General features: G+C 39.7%; 2 protein-coding genes across 5 annotated transcripts in view; one reads left to right on the top strand and one right to left on the bottom strand.

Annotated features, from left to right (window-relative positions):
• The window catches only part of zmiz2 (zinc finger, MIZ-type containing 2), a 22,413-nt gene extending 9,502 nt beyond the window's left edge, over window positions 1-12,911 (bottom strand). The window contains exons 1-6 of one of the 2 annotated variants that reach the window (XM_030148892.1): window positions 12,479-12,911; window positions 7,454-7,554; window positions 4,630-4,747; window positions 1,848-2,047; window positions 1,483-1,651; window positions 618-836 (exon numbers count right to left, since the gene is read on the bottom strand). In XM_030148892.1, coding sequence (XP_030004752.1) covers window positions 618-836; window positions 1,483-1,651; window positions 1,848-2,047; window positions 4,630-4,747; window positions 7,454-7,503 — 756 coding nt within the window. In that variant the 5' untranslated portion in view covers window positions 7,504-7,554; window positions 12,479-12,911. Of the gene's footprint in view, window positions 1-617; window positions 837-1,482; window positions 1,652-1,847; window positions 2,048-4,629; window positions 4,748-7,453; window positions 7,555-12,066; window positions 12,196-12,478 lie in introns of those variants that run through there. The other variant, XM_030148893.1, reaches the window with a different exon arrangement.
• Window positions 12,107-22,230, top strand: part of pargl (poly (ADP-ribose) glycohydrolase, like) — an 11,377-nt gene continuing 1,253 nt past the window's right edge. The window contains exons 1-15 of one of the 3 annotated variants that reach the window (XM_030148896.1): window positions 12,107-12,219; window positions 16,880-17,230; window positions 17,313-17,435; window positions 17,969-18,061; window positions 18,144-18,215; window positions 18,303-18,389; window positions 18,516-18,676; window positions 19,283-19,362; window positions 19,439-19,511; window positions 19,599-19,674; window positions 20,219-20,366; window positions 20,443-20,521; window positions 20,603-20,711; window positions 21,793-21,889; window positions 22,002-22,130. In XM_030148896.1, coding sequence (XP_030004756.1) covers window positions 16,898-17,230; window positions 17,313-17,435; window positions 17,969-18,061; window positions 18,144-18,215; window positions 18,303-18,389; window positions 18,516-18,676; window positions 19,283-19,362; window positions 19,439-19,511; window positions 19,599-19,674; window positions 20,219-20,366; window positions 20,443-20,521; window positions 20,603-20,711; window positions 21,793-21,889; window positions 22,002-22,130 — 1,660 coding nt within the window. In that variant the 5' untranslated portion in view covers window positions 12,107-12,219; window positions 16,880-16,897. Of the gene's footprint in view, window positions 12,220-12,999; window positions 13,091-16,268; window positions 16,533-16,879; window positions 17,231-17,312; window positions 17,436-17,968; window positions 18,062-18,143; window positions 18,216-18,302; window positions 18,390-18,515; window positions 18,677-19,282; window positions 19,363-19,438; window positions 19,512-19,598; window positions 19,675-20,218; window positions 20,367-20,442; window positions 20,522-20,602; window positions 20,712-21,792; window positions 21,890-22,001; window positions 22,131-22,230 lie in introns of those variants that run through there. The other 2 variants (XM_030148894.1, XM_030148895.1) reach the window with 2 other exon arrangements.

The following is a 22,230-nucleotide window of genomic DNA, read 5'->3' as shown; positions in this document are numbered from 1 at the left end:
ATCATATTCCAGTTTTTATGTGTATTCTTTGGATACGCATACAGCACATTCTGAATGTGTGTCACAGTTGAGGTTTTTAACCCATTTGCTTTCAGCTGTAGTAGAGACAAAGATCCTTTAAGGCAGAGATCGATGCCCTACAGAAATGAACTGATAGGGTATGAACAAATATTGCAATGCCATCCATTTAAAGCAGCAGAGGGACTAAACAAGGGAGGCTATGTTTACACAAATGTCTGCTATCAGTGGAAAACTTCTCCTCAAACTCCTACTAAACAGGAAAATATCCAGAAAATTACTTTTTGTTAGCAATGTGAACAGATTGCTGTCTTTTTAAGAAAAATGAAGATCTTTGGGATATGCTCCTGAAATGCAAAAATCTAGAAAAGTGGGCTGAGAACAAAATACTTACATTAACATGAATGAAAGTAAAACATTAAATAACCCAGAAAAATTGGTGTCGTGGCTTCAGACATTTATATATACAAAGAAAAACACACCACTACTGTGTTATTCCTGTATTTTTATTCCATTTCCCCTTAAAGCCCATGTGTGTGTCTTTGAGTAAAACTACAGGTTGTAATCTTGAAATGGTGGCAGCACTGATGAGCACTGACCTCTGAGTGGAAAGGCCGTTTGAGCCCTTGCTGTCCACCTGAATAGCCTCCGTGCTGGGGTATCTTCTGCGTCTGTGCTGGGTGAGAGGGATACATGCCCCCAGCGGATGGTGGAGGGACATGCCTGGAAGGGACCATCCCACCGGGATTCATCCCTGGAGGGCCGCGAGGGCCAGAATGAGACAGGAACTGGGTGCTGTAAGAGGATGCTCCACCCATCTGAGAGGAAAACAGAAGTATGAGAGCAGGGGTAAAAGAAAGCACTGTAGGTACTTTACACACCCTAACCAATGAGTCAAAGTGGAAAAAAATAACAGAAACATCATTAGCAACTTCAGCTGAGGTTGATTTATAATGTTTACTAATAAAATCTGCATGTTAACGATAAACCACTTTCACCCAAACAAATTTGAACATATTGAAAACGTGATATATTACTGTCTTTATTTGTTGTCGATTTGAGACTTTTTCAAGGGAAAAAACAAAGATGATGATGGAGTTTGCTCTGCTTTCACAGTGACTCTCACTATGTAAACAGTCTGTAGTCTGTGGAGTAAATAGTCTGGCAGGGAGTGCAGTGTCAATTTATGTGACTTCTTTGCAGTTAATAAGAAGCATGTGTCATGAATCCGTGTTAGCAGAAAACCAGCTTCTGCTTTGCACCCCTCCCACAGCCCTGCAACCTAACATCACAACTCCAAACCAGATGGAAACTGAAGATGTAAATGAAGAGGGAAACTGAAGACATCCTGCACAGGGACGCTTGTCTTGTACATAATAAAAATGGACAAAAATGCACTGTAATAAGTATTAAATGTCTGTTCTGCTGGGGAAACTGACCCGACCAGCATGTTTGAACATTTACCTGGCCATAGTTCAGTTCCTGATTCTGTTTTTCCTGTATTGCTGCAACAGTTGCCGTAGCGGTGGCAGTTGCTGTGGCAGCAGCAGCAGCAACAGCAGCAGCAGCAGCCTGGGTAAAGTCTGAGGGAGGACGGACTCCCAGACCAGCTCCTCCACTGTTACCAGAGTAACTGAAAGGAGAGGGGAAGACAGCGACATGAGTGGGCTGTGAACTTGGTGAACTGATCAAATGAGTGTGTGAGGTTTTGTCACAAGCATGAGTCACAGTGGTGGGTGAGGAGCCATGTTGACATATGCTGATGCTACAGCAGATGTAACAGCTTGTTCCAAACAGTGTTGTATTTCATGATTAGAAACTAAATGTACCTTCCACCGTAGGGTGGCGGGTTGTAGGCGGCGTTAGGACGTCCATACATGACTGGTTGGCCGTAGCCCTTTGACACAGCGTCGCTGTATGACTGCTGCCCCATAAACTGAGAGCCCATGCCGCCGCCCATACCAGGGCTACCGCCAGGCATCATGTGGCCACCGGAGTTCTCACCCGGACCCATGGGTGCACCAAATACCTACAGGAAAAAACAGAAAGAGAAGAAGGGTATAATGACAGTAAACTAAACCATAAGGTTAATCCCACAAAGTATTGAACATCAGACTCACTGCTCACAGACACTGACACAACTAAAAACATTTGATTTATAAAGCAAAAAGAGAAAGATGCAACTTTTTAGATATAGATAGACTTTACTTTAAATATAAGTACGCTAAAGAGAATTTTTCATTGAAGATGCTAAAACACCTGTTTTATGACACTCAGGATCTTTAAATTCTATTCATAATCGAGCCTGGTGGATTAAACAACACTATCACAATAGAGTTCATTGATTAACTGCCACAGAAATAAATCCAATTAAAGATACAGTTGTTATTTTATCCCTTTAGTATGCATAATAAGTTTATTTACAGTTCTACAGGGAACCTATTTAGGAAGAAAAGGTATTTATTGTCACTGAACAGTGGAATGAATGAAAATTAATAATACATATCCGGTCGTTCAACAGATTTTGTGAGCAAAACTAGCACAAGACAGATTTCACATGACTTAAAATACACAACTGTTCTAAGAAGCAATTACTAATACTGAAATGGTAATGGAGACATTCATGTTGGATTTATCTAGCTGTGTTCAAACAAGTGGAGATTATTCTTCTGATTCTGCAAAATAATTGTACATAGCTCCAATGTAATAGAGATAATCATTACAAAATAATAAAAGTATCCATCAAACTAAACTGATCTTAAATGACTGATACCAACTGACCAGCTTTTAGTGTTTTTTTTAATGTAGTTTACTAAATGAAAATGCAACTTCTATGCATTAAAGGCCTTCTTTTAGACAATGGGGAAACAATTGAAATTAGTTGTCACTGTAGCTTTGAGTTAGGGTTAGTTATCCCAAACCTACACTGCTGTGTTTCTACAAGGAGCAGATTTAGGAAAAAAAAAAGAAATAGAAGAAGCTTTTTGGTATTTTAAAACCAATGTTTACTTATAAGCAGTCAAACATATTTCTTCTGATAATATTCCCCAGTGGTTATTTTTCAACATCTCTTCTAAATCTAAAAAGGAAATACTTTTCCTATAGGCTCATAAACAGGAGTAAAGCATATCTGGCTATAAAGCTCAGGCCCGTTCATATTTCTCTAAATTGTTGTAAAAGAATCTACCTCAGACTGCTTTGAAGGAGACTCAACAGTATGTTGGGACATATTTATAAAGCAACTCAGTCCTACTCACTGTGAAGTGTAGGAGTAACCTTTAAGAGCAGCTCTCAAGAATTTATATACAACTTCATATGATCAGTCACATTAATGCCGTGAGAGGAATAATCAGTCACGCACATTTAGTCTACACTCACTGATATCTCGCTTCATTTAAAAAAAAAACAAAAAAACATTCTTTTAACTTAAGATATCACTTTACACTTAAACTGGAGTAAATTCTTGCATTTACAATTTTACAATTACAAATAACCTGAGGTAACTCTGAGCTTTTATCAATAAGAATAAAATTACAGGAAATTTGGATGAACTTTTCCTGCTGACAGAGGAGGAACAAACAGAGAAAACAAATACTACTAAGCAATTTCCTATAATCATGACAAATGCAGGCAAAAACATTGCATGGAAACAGGGTTGTAACTTTATTCCTGTTTTGAGAGACTTGGAAAAGTGTGCATAAAATACTGCAGTGTTAAAGAAAGACTTCAGTTCCCTGTACTGATTAAGGAATATGCCTATGATACTGCATTTACAATGAACAATACGTCACTGCAAAACTCGTACCATTGGAAGGTGTGTGTTCCCTTTCAGTTGTCAGAGTGTATTGTAAGGGTATAAAGATTTCTTTAAACAAAGATCATCGTTTTTATTTTTATGTTCCATGTTTAGCCTAAACTTCACACTGGTATTTCCTCAACAAAGGTGTCAAAGATGATCAAAGATGATGATAAACAGGAGATTTTCTTGCACAGGGTTTCTGCAGGTATCAGCAAATCTAATTTAATGCTTTTTAATACCACTTTAAACAAATGTAATGCCCATGTCCAAGTGCAGATACAGTTTTATGTATAAAAAATATAAATAAATAAATCTTTTTGTCGCCCACCTGGGCAATGCCTCCTTCAGGCTCGGGTCCTCTACCAGAGACCTGGGAGCCTGAGGGTTCTGCGCAGGATCTTAGCTGTTCCTAGGACTGCGCTCTTTTGGACAGAGATCTCTAATGTTGTTTCTGGTATCTGCTGGAGCCATCATCTCAGCTTGGGGGTCACTGCCCCTAGTGCCCTGATCACTACTGGTACCACTGTTGCCTTCACACCCCACATGAAAATTATTGAATGTTTACATAATAAAAATAAATCATGAATAACAATATTTTTTTCCCATCAAGTGTATTCAGTTTCTAATGCCTCTGGAGATCGAATTTAATGCTTTTTCATAGCATTTAAGGCCTTAATTTTCACAAAATCTATTTAATGACTTTTAATGCTTTTTAATGACCAGCGGAAACCCTGTTGTAACAGCTTTGCATAGCTACAGTACATAAAACAGGAGGAGACAAAAATGTCCCAGGGTACTGAGTCATGTGTTACCTGGCTGTGTGTGGGATTGGTCACGCCCCACACTGTGGTTACTACAGAGAGAGATCCTGCGTGCTGATTGGTGCCTGGTTGCCAGGAGACTGGGTCATGTAGGAAGGGGCCGTCGCTGCTGCAGAAGGATATGAGGCAGAGTTAGTGGGATGGTTAGAAAGGTGCATTTGAGAAGACAAGGCCCTACAACACTTCAAATAAATCTATCACAATCCTCGTGTGACCATTTTTCACGCATTACATTGTACTACATGAAACACCTTGTCAGGGTTCATTGTACTGATAGAGCACAGAAAAGCAGGACTAAAAAAGTGTCAGTCTGAGATAAAATGTACTTAGTAAAAGTCAACAATTATACTGAAGCCTTTTTTTTTTCATCTGACAGTTGAGGTTACCCACTGTTTCCTCTTTCTAACCCATTTCCTCAACAGGAAACTACCATAAAAGCATTTCTGTCAAATTACTTTTAAGGTTTTGGATATTTTAATCCCCAGATGGAATTTCCACTTAACATTGTGAAAGGTTTTTTAAAAGTGCAAATGAACCCATCTATTGATTTATTCTTCCTTTCTTTGTTTCACGTAAAAATCAGCCAACTTTTTTTTCTTTGTTTGTTTCACTGAGCTGCTCTTCATTTGTTTTTGGGATTCTTTTCTGAGAAGAAATGGACAAATGGAGTTGTCAGTGGGCTTTGTGTTCAATGAAATAAAGTTTGAGGTTTGACCAGATGTGAACAAAGAGACTTGGACAAACAAAATTCAAGTCCTTAAACATTTTGTAACAAAGGATCAGGTTTAACTCTACAAGTATTGAAAGAAAGTACCAACACATTTGGCTCTAAAATGCCCAGGTTCCCAGTCTATTTGAATGCTGTTTTCAAGTTTTACAAAACACATACAGTAAAACCCCCACAAAGTGTTTATGTGGTCGCTGTAACCTGACTTCGCTCATGTCGTTTTACATTTATGATGGAACATTTTGATTGTCAAATCAGTGCATCCACAGGTATGTCAGAGATATTGACAAGAGAAAAGGAATATAAACAGACATTTGTTCTTCATTTTAGAGGATGGCAGGTTAAATAACAGCTGAACAAAGGAGCTGCTAATGGCCCGGCCTTCATCTGCTCAGCTATGCTAAATGACAAAATCTCACTTTTCAATTTGCTTTCTTTGCATTCGGTGTCTCACTCTCCTTGCACATTTCAAAGGAGTGTTGAGGCATTCAAGGCAAACACTGTGACAGTCTATAGTGCTTCTCTGTAACTCTCAGGAAATAAAAATATATTCACTTTTTTGGTCTATTTCATGAAATGTATTATATCATACAAGTGCATATCAGAAAACATTTTATATTAAATACCAGTAGCATATTTTAATGATGTCTCTAAAAATGATAGAGACAATAGGTGGGTACTTTTCTGATACTCTCTGCAAATCTATAGGCTAATGTGTCTTCTTTGAAGGCAAACATCTAAGAAGATGGCAGACGTCTGTGTATAGCCCCAAATCAGAATCAATCTTTGTCTTGCTTTTGCAGAATTCTATAGTATGTACTCCACCAATTATTGGTACAACACCACAAAACAATAATACAGACAAAAGCTGCCTAACATCAGAAAGTCAAATGAGAATCAAGCACAACTTTAAGTGGCAAAAAGGCAAAGACCCAGACATACCTATTGACAGAGCAAGACGTGTCATCACACCAATTTTACTTCATTTAAGTTCATCCAACCATTTCAGCAGTTGCCCAGCAGTTACAGAATTATGCCTCTTTCATAGATCAGGCCAATAGATCAAATTACTTGCATCAATTCAAATTATTGTTTTTGCATGCTGGGTAAAATGTCTGCAAATATTAAAAATGAGTTCTTCCAATGAGCATAAAAGTAGCCAAAAGGTGCAAAAGGACTCAACAATTTAGGGGAGGTGCTTGCTGCCTTTGGCTATCTGTCAGGGGGACAAAACAGTTCTTTCTATATCTTGTTTGTTAATAAGACACTATGTCCTTGTTACAAAACGAAGCTGACAGAACAATAGCTGGATTCTTTGTCTCATCAAACTGACATTAAAAACCCAAACAATTCAAACACATACTTGGAAACACAGACGTTTCTGTTATGTTTGTGCCACACAGAATAGTGGGAGAATGTCAGTCACATTCCGTGAGGAATAGTGCATATTGCTTCAATATGCATATGTAAGCGGTGTAGCTCTGCTATAATTGTTGCTTTAAGTGTTTGCTTTGATTTACATTAACAATGGATTGCACGACCACCTGAAGGCGACATAGGAGGTGGTACCTTCAGAGTGATGAGTATACAAACCATTCAACTAAGCAGTATCTTTTTGTTCACTGCTGACAAATCTTCACAACCCAGAACAAAAAGGCAGACAAAGTTAGCGATAAGGGAGTGCACCCAGCTTAGCTCTTAAATAATGAAGACTGAAAGTACAGTAAAGTCAATAATTTACCATATATCCACAAATGCCTCAAATTAATGTTAATGTTGCAACAGGTTGGTCATAGCAATGAAGTTGATCACAGCAGTGTCTTTACATGACAAGAAAATCTGTTATTGCATAACTATGAGGGAAACAAAGGGAGAATACACCCAGAGATATTGAATTTAATTAAAATTGTCAATTATCTCTAAGCTCAGAGGTCCATTTGAGTGTTTAGCCATAGTTTCCAGGAGGTCCAAGGTCTCTAATAAACCATAACAAACCCACCCCTGGGCAGCTCAGGTGAGGAGCCACATGGTTCACCCGAGGACACCGAGCGTCACACCGTCACCCCTATTACATGTGTGGAAATGTACCTTTGTGGAGTGGGAGGCAGGGAGGGTTTCATGGAGTTGAGGTGGTTCATCGGATGAACGGCGGGATCATTAGAGAGCCCCTTCTGTCTTAAGTGGCAGCCCTGAGAGAAAGAGAGGGAGAGAGACAGCAGCACATACAAAGGTGGTTACTCAGAGCTTATTTGCTGCACAGCAACAATTTATCATCAGTATAGCCCACACTATAAGCACACAGCACAAGCACAGTGCCCTCCTACTCGGAGCCACTCACTTTAATCTGTGTGTGTATGTGTGGACTGCGCACATCAAAACGTTAGCCTATCAGTGACTGCTGTAGCTCTGATACCTCTCAAAGGAGGGGGAGGGGTACTGGAAGCTAAATTTAGCTTGCTGATTTCAAAAGGAATTTAAGAGAACAGAGATGTGAAGAGGCAGACTCTTCCCTCAGCACACCGACTTACAATCAGTCACCCACTAACGTGCACGCAACTTGTTCACTGCTCTTGTTCTGTGATTTGCTTCATTTAATAACGCCCCTGCATGTTTATCTGCCACTTTGTCTCCTTCAATACCAGATGTTTTCTTGGTTTCCTACACATTCCTCATCCCTGCTCCATTGCTGCCCCCCCCCACCTCTGCCTGTCCCCTGATTTTTTTCCTTTATCTGATGGTTACTAACTGACATGCTGATTTCTAACGTCACAGCTTTGAACATCCCCTCCCCCCCCTTTTGCTTTTCTTTGGTTTCCTTTTTGCACTTTGCAGATTTGGGTCAGACACCCCACATCTTGTGTAAAAACATAGGGGGGTAGGTGGGGGGGGGGGGGGGGGGGGCGGGTGCGCTCAGATCACATGATCACAATACCTGAATTCCCTCCTATCATAAGGCATCGACAGCCTCCAGACTGCACCTTGTTAACTTCCATCACAGCTGAACAGCTAAACCACACAAAGCAGGGGAAATGCGTATTCTCTAAGATGTCTCCCTTTATCTGATGCTGGAGATGAGCACAGCAGCACACACTGTACCTGCAGAGGACTGACTGAGACACACTGTTCTTTCACACTCATTGCCTCTTTTGACCTCATCTCCCTGACCTTTTCTTTACCCGCAACTCTGTCTCTTCACATTGGACCTGAGCTGTCATCCCACTCCTCGCTGTCTGTTCTTTTATAGTTAGTTTGTCCTTTCCTCTTACCTACTAGCAAATGCCATCACATTGTCTTTCAACACACCAGAACTGCTTAATCAAGCCTCAACTGACCCTCTCTGCTCCCAGACACTACTCTGCTTTTTTTCTGATTGATTTCAACTGTGGGAGGAAAAGCAGATATGCAGAGTTATGATTTATGATTTCTAAAAAAATAACCTGCAACTATTTTGAGAATTATTAGCTGAAGTTATTTCTTAAGGTAAAACTTACCAAGTTTGTGCCAGCAAAACCAAAATATTCCTCAATTATCTTTCTGTCCTCTAATAGGGAATTTCCTGTAGTTGTGCAAAATTAAGAATTCAAAAAATGTGAGGTTTCTTAGTAATGATGGTACTGCACAAACTCATTAAAACTGCAGTGTCTGATAGTTTCTTGGCATCGTTGAGCAAAAATTCCATAACTACCTTTCAGCATCTTGTAATTCAAGTGGTCTGAGAGGAAACCCACTTTTTTTGTGAGATGGAGAAAATTCACCTGTCACAGATGGGGTTTTTTTCTCTCCTTGATTTCTCCAGCTTTAACAGAAAATCAGGAAAATTCTGGAAATGGCTGGCAATCAATAATGAATAAAGCTTCAGTTAGATACCTATTTTTTTTTAAATAGCTAGGCCCTAATACCTGGAAATGTCCATATTAGACTATAACTGATGTAAGTTTCATACAAACATTAACTAACAGATACAAATAACAAAATATCCAAAATTTCCTCCTTAATAGTTAATTGTAAATTCTGCTTTTAGTAATGGAGGTACAATTAAAATCTTCGACTGTGGTTTATAAAATTTTATATTATGGCATAAATAATGAAACTGTTCTGTAAATTAAATTAAGATTCAGTTTGAAATAACCAAACCATATTTCATCACATTCTATTATTTTCTTTTACTCTGAATTTCCATACTAACAAGTCATGTTCAGAATTTATTCTGTGTCACTTTGAATGGCCTCCATGTTTGTTTGTGTTGTCCTTATGCAAATTTCCGGCCTACATCTGTGCCATGTGGAGGAATGCAACACTCCCACAATACAAAAATACTGACACAAAGAGCATGAGAGACAACAAGAGAAATACTTTTCTATCATCAGATGATCTTGTCACACTGCACAGCCCAAAAAGCTATTAAGCATAAGTTAAATTAAAAGAAACCCAACTCTTCTCACTGTGTAACTCAATAGTGTCACTCTCCATTCCTTGCTTCTGACTTTCCAACTACACGTCCTTGTTTATACCAAAGGTTTTGTCTTTATGGTGCATTTCCGAGGCTCAAACAGAGATCACCCAAATGACATCACAATGATGTCACCAGGCTTATTTTCTCAAATGTAACAAACCTCATCCAGAGCCACAGATGACATGAAACACCCATTTCCACAGGCTATGTCGCGTTGCTCATATGAGTAAACTGATCTCAACATGTAATAGGGTGGAGTTCATAAGATAAAAGTTACACTCTTGTGATGAAAAGGCAGTTTTTACCACTAATCCAAACCCACTTTAGTCTCTGCAGACGTCTTGAAAGCAGCTCATTATTATTCATTATTAATGTGAACCCAAAAAGCTACAATCACATTTTATTAAACTGCTAATCAATTTAAGTCAAAGAAACAGCTATTAATGTCCTCGTATGGATGAAGTGCTAGAGGGTAGGCATCAAGCCAGCATGTGAGTACAACTGAGTGAATACTTCCTCTAAAAAAGCAGTTATGACTTATTAGCTGCCAGTCATTCCCTTTCCAATGTGTGCCAGACTGCCTTGTAAATGAGAAAAGATTATGAGTGCCAGCACTTTGACATACATTTCTCAGTAGTCACGATCTCAAGGTTTTATTCTTCAATTCATAAACAGAATTACAAACAAGTGCAATTCAGATGTTAAATGACTAACTTGCATATTTCATAATTATGAATATCACCTAATCTACATGCTACAGAGGTGAGTGTGTTTACCATAGTCAGCTTGTTCTAAATTAGAGCATCTTTTCATTTTGCCAATCTGACTAATCTGCTTCCTTACAGCAATTTCATCTAACAAGCACGAGAGCTATTTATCAGTCTTTATCACAGCTATAAATACAGTGTCTTTGTGTATTTGTTTTATCAGATTAACCAAAAGGAAACTGGAAGGAGCTTTAAGGAATAAATTGTTTGCCACCATTAATAGCATATCTGTCATTCTCTGTTCAACAGTTAACATTTTGTGGTTACTCTGAGGTGAGACTCAGCAGGAATGTGAAGTTAATTACTAATTAAAAGGCATTTTAACAATAAGACAAGCAAGAAATGTCTTATTTTTTCTGAATGAGGAGATCAGCGACATACAAAACAGTACAGAACACAAAAGCTCAGCTGGTCGACCTCCAGCGCACCTGCTTTCAGTGGTAAGTGCTAATTAAGACATTGAACATCATCTAATAGATTAACGCGCAGCCTCTTAAACACAGAAGAGGATCTTTCATCATGAAAAGCAAATGTCAGCTCCCATCAAAGAAAAGGCAAGATAGTAATAATGTAAGAAAGGAGAGGCTGTCTAATGTACTGTATGCAGTCTGCTACAGGTGCCTTGGTTAGTGTTATCAAGGTGTAACAGATGGATGCTGTTACATCTGTCACTATCCCATATGTGCTAAAGAGAGCTAACATTTAAGCATAAAAGAGTAAGACATCAGGTGACCAAAAACACACAAATAAGTCTTATGATCATTAAGAAGTCTGAAAATTAGTTTGCTTCACTGGACTGTAACAAGAAAAACACTTAAAATCCTGTAACATATGTATTGTGCATTACAAAAGCAAATCATATAATATAGTTATACATACAACACTGCAGCACAAACCCATATTTCACACATTTAAGCCTCGTGGTGTTGTGGGTTATGATGTAGTTTTCAGTCTTTGTGCGTGTCCCTTCACCTGGACTTTACTGTCAGTTCACATAAACGTTAACTCAAAGTCAGCCTGGCTGTAAGCCAGGACAAGATGTTATTGTACTATGATGCAGGAAGTCATGGCCAGAGGGAAAACAGCACTGGCTACCTCAGGAGCAGAGGCAAAAACACAAACTGCAAACCTATGTATATCACAGAACATGAATCGTGAAGCATCCAGTGCACCAGCTCCGGTTCAAGAAACGCATTTTCTTTCCTTTACTCAGTTCCTTTATGGTGAACCTATTCAAGCATTAAAGAGATGGCGGTCAGAGCTATTAAACCGTTCAAATCAACACATAGCTCACATCTACCTGCACACTATAGTGCACCTAACCCACTCCAATACAACAATACAAACAAAACATGCAGCCGAATCTGCAGCGAAGCAGAACAAAGCACTGGAGCTGTGTGCATGCTGTGGAGGACTCCAGCCTCCCTGTGTGTGTTACCCATCAATGAAAATGAAAATAGCAGAGGTTTTGTTTCACCCACCTGGCTGAGCAGTTGAATAAACGGCTTCAAACGCAGATATGTTGAAGTGGTCGTTAACACTAGACAGCGGTTGCAATTCTAATTATTTCAATGTGAAAAAAAAAACTTGCTATAAAATGTGTGTATAGCAGAACCTCACAGACGAGTAGAGCGGTAAGTTTGTATTATCTATCGTGCCTTTATTGTCAGCGCAGAATGGGAAGAGCAGAGTGGAGGATCTTTAACACGCTGCTGGCTGCGCCGCTGGCACCGTTAGCCACACACGGCTACTTAGCTCACGTTGTTAAGTTTGTGTAACGTTAGCCTCTCCCCCGTTATATCTACTAGTTAGCCGATTAGCTCCGAGGTAATGAAGTCACCGAAGCGGCTGTACGCTGTCTTGTAATATACCGTTTGTTGCGCTAGAGCTTACCTTAGGCTGCTCCAGCTGCCAGACGATGTAGCCACTTGATTGTAGACTGTGAAGTTAGCTAGATGACATTAGCCTGCTAGTGTCGCAGTCGGGCTAACGTTAGGAAACAAGACAAGGCTGCTTGATAACCGTATTGTCGAGCGTCGGTGGGCAGTTAATATATTAAACCTTGCTTTCTTTTTCGTCTTTTACAGCCCAAGCAGGTATTAAGATGACTGTTCAAGGCTTTAAATATTACAGTGCTAACTGCTCTTCTTTATTATAAACTTACGTGCATTGTCACGTCTATACCTTAAGTATAACTGAAAAAATAAGCGGTTAACTCGCTAACCTATTCAGTAAGAAAAAGCTTAGCAGGGCTGCAGTCTGTACATGGGCAGGCCATAACCTGGCAGCTCAGTATACCTTCCTCATTGCACAATGACCCACTATAATATATTCATGAGATCACAGGGCTAATGTCTCCCACAGAGAAAGGCATTTTCCTGTCCCTCCTCCTACAAGTCAGGCGGCTGACTGACTGCAGACCAGAGCAGCAGATCATTTAGGGATGGGGATCATCGAGAATTACGTCACCCGTAAATTATTACCTATGATCCATGGATACATATGGTATGTGATCCATGCACAACATGCACGAAGCATGTTCACCTGCAACACCTACATATATGTGTCACGGCGTTGCCTCCCCCAGCAGAGCTCACACACACGCACGCACACACACATGCATGCATGCATACATGCACACACACACACACACACACACACACACAAACACACACACACACACACACAGGTAGTGGCGGCGTGTGTGTCACCAGAGCTAGGTGGTGTTTTAACAGCAGGGCCAGTGAGTGTTTTGGAGTCATTAGAGGTGTCTGCAGTATCTTGCCAGAGGGCAGTGCAGCTTGGAGAATAAAAAGTCCAACCTGCCTGTGTTTTTCAGACCTCTGTTGCCCTGGAAACAGGTGCCGAGATTTCCCATTTCTTCGTTTTTCTCTACACTATCCATATCACTCCACACTCCCCACCACCATCACCACCCCTCTCTCTCTCTACACGCTGCTACTTCCTCCCCCACGACCTGCCGCATAGTACACACACACAGACATCGCACACAATTCCAATCTACTGCAGTCATTTCACAATGTCACAGGACAGAGTAACTGACTCCTCCACTCTGCTACATAACTACACAACAAAACCTGAGAGATTACTGTACACACCACTGAAGCCCTGACCCTCCTCTGACTCTGTGTGTGAGAATCTCAAACAACCATCGCTGCTGCAACAATCTGACCTCCAGCAAATGTCTGAGGAGAAGAATTGGGGGAGATGGGGAGGGTTGAGGAGACAAAGAGGGAAGCGAGGACTAGTGGGAGCAAAAGCAAAGCTGACTGCACTCATTTTGAGAATATATGTGTCTCTGCTGTGTGTTTTTGATGAAGGCAAAGATAGAGGAGGGGACAGGAAAAGCAAAAATCTCTGTCTAGCTTTCCTTTCACCATAAAGATTAGTAAACTCATGAGAATATAATTTAGAGCCCTGGCAGATGGCTCATCATATTGTGCACCTCTATTTCATAATTATTTTGTCCACCTATACACCTAAAATATTGAGGAAAGGCACATGTGTACTTGTCACCCGGACCAACATGAACGTCAGAGACACACTTACGCTGCCCCTGTCTCCTCACTTTCAGGCCTTTTTAAGTCATCCTTGTGTTTCTGCAGTGTTATGTGTGCATTCCTTTGTAGTGACTTCTCTTTGGCAAGAGCCTGAACATTCCAGGGAAATGGCTGACCCAGAATAACACACACAGACGCAGGATGGCTGAGTGAGTGAGGTCCTCCACCCTTTCATTGCCCAAGCATACATAAACCGCTGTTTCCTAACAGACATATGACCGTTCATGTGGGAAAACACAGCCAGCCATGCTGTATTTACAAGAGGCTGCTGGGAGAGCATCACACATGACTGTCATCAGAAGAACACATGACAGTGTTTGCCTTCGAGCCACTCCACAGCTCCATTGTAATGTCCACAAACCATACAAAATCTTTACTTCCACCCTGGTATCCTCAGTGACTCCCAGAAAACTCTCCTGATGTAGATGTCTTTATTCAGCTCCAGCATCTGTGACCTTCTGTTTGGGCATGTACTGTGATAGAGCAGTGGACTATTTTTATTCCTGCTTGTCGCAGTTAACATGAACTCCACTCATCCTTCTGTCCTACGACCCCTGATTTTCATCTTTTTACATGCTACTCCTACGACCATCTGGTGCCACACACTCAGCTTTCACTTCAATTCTGATCTCGGCTGATTCTACACAGCCATGGAAATGAAATTCTCTCGGCTCCTTTGGCTGATTTTTCATGTAGGTCTGGGTGTATTAGTGCTCACATCTGGAACAGCTGGACTGGAGCTGAGGTACTCTACCACTGTGGGTCCCTCGAGAGACCCCAGCATGTGCTGAACTGAGCAGCAGCTTCAGTGTTTTGTCCCCACACCTGCCACAGTGATTACCTGTTACCTCCCACTTACTTTGCTTTTATGTACTGCTGGTTTCACTGCTGATGGATGACGCCCTTTCCCTTGAACCAATCAGCACTGGAGTAAGATGTCTGTAGTGGAATAAGACCAGGCACAAGCTTGTCTTCCACAGTTAATGTAGGCACTTTGGCACAGAAAGCAACTGCATAAAGCTATGTATGCTATTCATTTGTTTCAAGTCATTTTAAATAATGGATAGAAATAGACCATATAGGTTTATTGGGTTATTTGCGTGTATGTGGGGGATGTGAGGGTAATCGTTGTCGTTATCATTGTTACTATTGAACAACTACCACTGAAATGATTAGATCACACATTTATTATGGTGTGTTTTTGTGGAAATGGTAGAAAAAAATCTAAGCTTGCACACTGCTGCCACCTCGTGTTTAAAAGTCAAACTTCAAATTAATTCAGGCAATCCTAAGAATACCTATAATTGGTAAAATAAAATAAAATAAAATAAATCGCATATTACAGCTTTACATATCACACACTTCATTTTGAGACTGAACTTAAGTGATTTTTTAAACTCTCAAACACTTAAACAGACATCTACAACCAAAAAACATCTGCTGATCTAAAATGTTTAATAACCTTTCAACCTCTAATCCAGTCACTACAGTTGTATAACTCTGGTGAAATGTAGTTTTTCAGCAGAATCAGATATGATATATTTGGATGTTAAAAGACTCCTTAGTGAACATATAATCACCGTTATATTTGTAACATTATTTCACGAGTGAAACCCGTGTAGTTTGACGAAATGTAAAATTGAAAAATTTGTTTTATGTTCAGTTAATGATACATTTTGCTGAAAAAGTAACTTTTTCTGAAATTTTATGCTTCGATATTATATACTTTGAATTTACCCAGAGCTTCGATGAACATCTATATGATCAATAAATTAAATATAGTAAAATACCTGATTTTCATAGGAAAATGCAAAATGCAGAGCACAACATTAGAATAAACGTGCTAAATCACTTAGGGAATGTTAAGTGCGTGTGTGTGTGTGTGGGTGTGTGTGTGGGGGGCTCGTTTTGGAAATGGGCACAAAAATAGCTGTAGTTTTTTTAAGGGTTGACACTATAATTAATCACTGTTAGGTTTTTCTAGTTTTCCAGATCTAAGTTGTCTAATTTCTTTTTCACCGATTCGTTGGCTGTAAATGGAGCAGGGTCAGCAAACTAAAGCACCAGGAGCTTCCTGTAGGAGCTGCTTATACGCATGTCCTGTTATGGTTGAACATTATCACAAACTTTGCAACTATCTGTCCTGTTAGTGTTTGAATTGCATGAACAGATCTCCTGCTGTGTTTAGAGGAGCTGGGACATGGGAGTGTGATTAGACGCGCTTTGGTTTCATTTTCGCCCCTAAAGTGAAAGTAAAGTTTACCCTGTAGGTTTATGCCTTTCGACTGCGTGTTCACCGATGAACCCAGCTATTCACAGCTACTACAGCTTATTAAAAACACATTTGGTGTCGTTTTGGGTGAAGAGTAAGTACGTTTTTACTTGGTTTAGTACATTTTAATAGAAAAGTACTGACATTTAGACTAGAGTTAAACTACAGTCGTCTAAGTGTCGTTTGGTTTGTTCACATAGGATTTCATGAACAGCTGGCTTTCAGTAAAAAATAAATATATGTATTAGGCATGTTTTAGAATGACATACACACTCATACAAAGGTGAATACTGCTGTTACACACAGTAAAGTAACATTGCCCTACATATTTTTGAGTCTGTAAATTTGTCTGTGATCGAGCCTGTTCTTCCTGTTCATCCTGCTGTCAAAGTAAAATTTCTCCAACACAGAATTACATGTTTCCTTTTCTTTTCATTTCAGAATCGTAAACCTGCAGAGATGTCCAAGCAGTCTGACCATGGTAAACGAAATGATAGTTCCCAGATGAAAGCCCTCCTCAGTCCTGGTGACTCCAAAAGCTGTCCCAAGGAAAACACTGAAAAACATGACAAGCAGCGCACCAACACCTGTGAGGCCAGCTTCTCCTCCTCCTCCTCCTCCTCCTCCTCCAGCAGGTGTGTCCAGGGTGGAGGTAGTGGGCAGGTGGAGAGTGAATGGAGAAGGCACCGGGAGGACGTCACCGTTTCCCTTCAAGATCTGAAGCGACTTCCACAGTGCAACATCAGGCTGGGGCACCTGGCCTTCAGCAGGACACACACTGTCCTCATAGATGTAAGATGTCATCCTCTGTCACACAGATGTCACAGCTCAAAAGCATTTCTCGTTCACTTACGTCTGTATTACTTTCCCACAGGTGGATATTTACAACTGTGAAAGACAGTTAAGAGCCCAAGACGGGAGAGACATCTGGCAAAGTAACTTTGTGAAAATGCCATGTTCCATGTCAAGCGTCATAAACAAGACTGGATTCACTATGGTGTGTTTGATGCAGACTTCCTCTATGTTCCCTCACTGGTACATTCGGTCCATAACAAATGCATGAAATGAGATGAAATCTTTCTTAACTCTGTACTTCATTGTGTTAAAAGTTCCAAATGAATGGTAAATCCCACACCTAAACTCTCAGGTATTAGTCCAGTGCTTTCATAGCTGAGAAATAGTTTAAAAAAAAAAAAAAAAAAAGATATTATGGCTTTTATCACTGTATATTTCTCTCAAAGCTCTATTATGTGCAAGTTAACAAGTAATCTATACTTCAGTTGGTGTAAAACTTTTATTCTTTTTGTCCCCTACCTCTTACTTCTGCTGAACAGACACTAGATAATTTAAATAGTACAATATAGTATAACAATAAACTCATTCAATGAACAGAGTGTCTTGGTTATGACAATTCCACTGATATATCTGCCTACAGGACATACATGATTAAAATCAATCACTGTATTAATATTAAAAGTACAAACACAATGCACCAAAGATACTAAAATTTCGCGTGTTTTCTGGTGACAAAAGCAAACAGAAAGAAAGTTGAGGTGGACTGTGATTGCCAAGCAGCTGGCGAAACTGGCCAAGAAACCTTCTGCTACTGTGGAGGATGTAGAGGTAAACTACAGAGAACTTAACCTCTGTGGATTTTGCACATCAGTTGTTAAAGCATGCTTTTATAAATGTTGTCTCTTACTAGGAAGCCATAATGAAATATAACCCGAAGTATAAAGGTCAGTGGTCCTTTGACGCTCTCAGCAGCTTTGTTAAGGTCAGTTCCCATGAAATTACTCAATAATTCAAGTTACATCATATTTCTGAAGCCCTCAAATAAGATATTGTGTCTAATCTTTTCCAGTGTATCCCAAAAACAGAAAACTACTTTAGCCCGCTGTTTCCAAAAATTGCTGCTTTGGCTTTAAACCTGCCTGGCTACATAAAGAAGGTAGGAACCTGTGTCCACTGACAAACACACACGCACACACACACACACACACACACACACACACACACACACACACATGCTTCACTTTATCTGAAGAGACAGTTATGTGTATTGTCTTGTTTTCAGGCCATTCCGCTGCTTCAGAGGGGTCACACTGCATCCATCACCATGTCACAAGTTCAGATAGCCTGCCTGCTCGCAAACGCATTTTTCTGCACTTTCCCTCACCGCAACACGTCCGGCCCCAACGCAGAGTACCACAACTACCCCTCCATCAACTTCACCAGGTACAGGCTTGATAGTAAAAGACTAAGAGGCAAACTGCACTGTGTAAAGACACCATCTCAGTCCCTACTTTTTCTGGAAACATGACTGCAACCTTAAGAAAGTGTAAGGTTGGGAGCTAGAATGACAGAGGAACTGTTTTTGTTTTACTGGTTCAGTAGTTGAGTTAAATGCAGAAAGACAGACAGACAGACAGACAGACAGACAGACAGACAGACAGACAGACAGACAGACAGACAGATAGATAGATAGATAGATAGATAGATAGATAGATAGATAGATAGATAGATAGATAGATAGATAGATAGTTCATTAGTCCTGAGGGAAATTTAAATGCATAAAAGTGGTGTAGCATGTGAATTCCTTTTTGTCATTCTTGGACATTACCTCAGTATTTTCCAAAAGGTTAAAGTGATAGATAATTTATTTCAAACATGTTCCACATTCACAATATTTACATAACACACACACACACACACTTTCTTCTCTGCACATATTTGAAAAAGAGTAGACAGAATTATAAATGTATATGTTCCTACCCCATTTCTATTACTCACTACTCAATGCAGTGATTTCTGTACCATTTCTCTCATTAACGCATGTGTTAGTCTCTTTGGAAACTGGTCAGAGCGGAAGAAAGAAAAGCTAAGGGCCATCATGCATTACTTCAATGTTGTTACCAATGACGGTGAGTCATGGTTTTAACTTCTCTCACCAGTGTGAGGCACATCACTGAATATTTACCACTGTTTATGTATTTGCAGACACCAAACCCACAGGGCTGGTGACGTTTGAACGACGTTTCTTAAAAAACACAGACATTCCCAACTGGAGAGGGTATTTTGTCTCCATTTAAAACTTACTTTATCTTCTTTTTTTAGATTTGTAGATCAGTTTTTAGGTCTTTTACTGTTTGTTTTTTAGCTCCCAGGAGCTGATGCCTAAACTGTACGTCACATCTCACGGCACCATAGAGAATGATGGTACCGGCATGCTACAGGTAAGAAGAGATTTAACCTTTTTTAAGTTATTTGTCACCCAATTTATTATAATACTATCCTCTGTATTTTACTTTTTTTTTTTTTCAGTGAAAAAAATGCAAAATACAGTGTTTAATTTACTGATCCTGTAGATGGTCATTAAAGATCAGATAAAAGTTGAGGGATATTATATAAAAACCAAACAGAAGAAAAAGTGACTTTTTAGCAAAGATATGAATAACTGAACTAAAAACAAGTGTTTCCATCAACTATCATTTTTCAAACTCCACGGATTTTACTGGTGAATCAGTGTTGTAGAGGATGATGGTGTTTCCATGTTCACTACGGAGCCTCTGAACGTCCAAACGGGTCATATCTGATCAAGAAAAGATCACAAACTGCATACATGTGTTGATAAGATTGGTGGATCAACAGTTATTAAACAGTTTACATCAGTAGATGGTTTTGGTCGTCAGTAGCTGTTTGGGTCTTTATGGGTTAAACACAGCTGAGCTACTGCTGCTTCTGTCCACAATAACACCTGCATTATTTGGATTCGTACAGGTGGATTTTGCATCCCATTGGATAGGTGGAGGTGTGCTGAGCTCTGGCCTGGTGCAGGAGGAGATCCTGTTCCTCATGAATCCAGAGCTGATAGTATCCCGCCTCTTCACAGAGAAACTCGGAGACAATGAGTGTCTGATCATTACAGGTATCAGCGTGTTACACATTTCTATTCATGCTCATAACAATAGTACAAATAATAAATGAAAGTGTCTGCTTCTCAGGCTCACAGCAGTTCAGTATTTACTCTGGCTTCAGTGACAGCTTTGAGTGGGCGGGCCCCCATGCAGACCACCTCAAAAGGTAAAGTATGAGCATGTGTTTCATATGTCTTGAAACAGTTGAAACATTTGGTGCTGTCACATATTTGATGTGTTTTTGTAGAGATGAATGGGCTCGGCTACAGAGGCAGATTCTCGCTATTGATGCTCTGCACTTCAGACACAGAGGAGAACAGTACAATATGATCAAAGTTACACGAGAACTCAACAAGGTGAGGTATAAATTCCATTTGTGGTTTCATTTATTTTTCACATTGATATAGTAGGCCAAACTGCCACCCCTTTTAGTATGCCCCATGAGACCTAACTTAGGAAAATACATTGGTCAGTGGTGAGGAACAGTTATTTTATCCTGTTTGAATTGTACCAGTATTTACACGTGATGTTTCAACTCAAAATATAAATTTACAAGCCAAGAAAGTAGTGATGTTGATATTTAATGATGCTACGCCTCCATGGTCTTGACATAAAATCCAGAATGTTCTTTGTCTGAGACAGAGACAAAACAGAGTAAAAGTACAGTTGATTCTGAGACGAGACCATGACCTTCAAGAACTGGCCTTGAGATGGGCTGCAAGAGTCGAGTACTACTACACCACTGTCTGGAAGTCAGACACCAGATAACACCAGATAACACTAACAGTAGTATTCTAAAACTTCTGTAAACCCTGCCATGCCTGAATTGTTAATAATGTACTTGTCATTTTGACCTAAAGCATATCCGTGGATTGTTTTAATGTCTTCTTTCTTTAGCATAATACACCGCTATTCATTGTAGTGGATTCCATGCATCAGCAATTTAACACGTAATGGTATTAATTTTTAAGCATAAATACATCCATAAAATATATCACTGCTTTAAGAAAACGTACCATTTCGGTATAAAATGTAACTGTCCACTATGGGGAATGTCTGGTAAATGAAATAAAACATTAGATTCAAATTGTGAACCAATTATTGCCTAAACTGTAGAGAATTACAGAATTTCTTTGTAACCACATGTTTTGGATTCATTAAACAATATATCAGGGTAATAGAAGTTTCTGTTTATCCCACAGTGGGAAAGGGCAAGTGTCACAGCATGATTTACAGTAAAGTGAGCTTAACAAATATTAGAACACGCAAAGGGACGACAATTACCTTGGCTTTAACTGAGGATTGATTAACTGTCCACTGTAGTAATGCCATGCATGAAAGGGATATAGTGGCTGTTTTTCATGTTGTCAGTTTTCTCATTCTGCTTGTGTCAGATCCATATGTAGTTTAATGACTTTAATGTGTTTATCCTCCAAGGCATACTGTGGATTTAAGGGTCATGGACACGATGAACCAGATATTGCTACTGGCAAGTGGGGCTGTGGCGCTTTCAATGGAGACCCACAGCTCAAAGGTGTGTTTGTTAAATGGTAGATTGTAAACTATTAGGTTATCTGGTTCATGAAAAAAAGTGGCAGATGATATAACAGTTTCACTGCTTTAAATCTTATTTTCTGAATGTGCAGCTTTGATCCAGCTGATGGCTGCAGCTAAAGCCAAGAGAGGAATGGCCCTGTTCACATTTGGGGATAGGAAACTGGAGGAAGACCTGCAGCAGATATACAGTCTCCTGGTCCAAAAGGAGGTGACAGTTGGTGAGTATATGGAGTATATTTACCATTAAATGAAGTTGGAATAAAATATTTGTACCTCTTTTCATGAAGTGATTGTGACAATGTGATTTATTCTTGATAA

Source organism: Sphaeramia orbicularis, chromosome 12 (genome assembly GCF_902148855.1).
Source record: "Sphaeramia orbicularis chromosome 12, fSphaOr1.1, whole genome shotgun sequence".
NCBI classification, from domain to species: Eukaryota; Metazoa; Chordata; class Actinopteri; order Kurtiformes; family Apogonidae; genus Sphaeramia; species Sphaeramia orbicularis.
The sequence above is the reverse complement of the archived record's forward strand: the minus strand, read 5'-3'. Positions and strand labels throughout refer to the sequence as shown.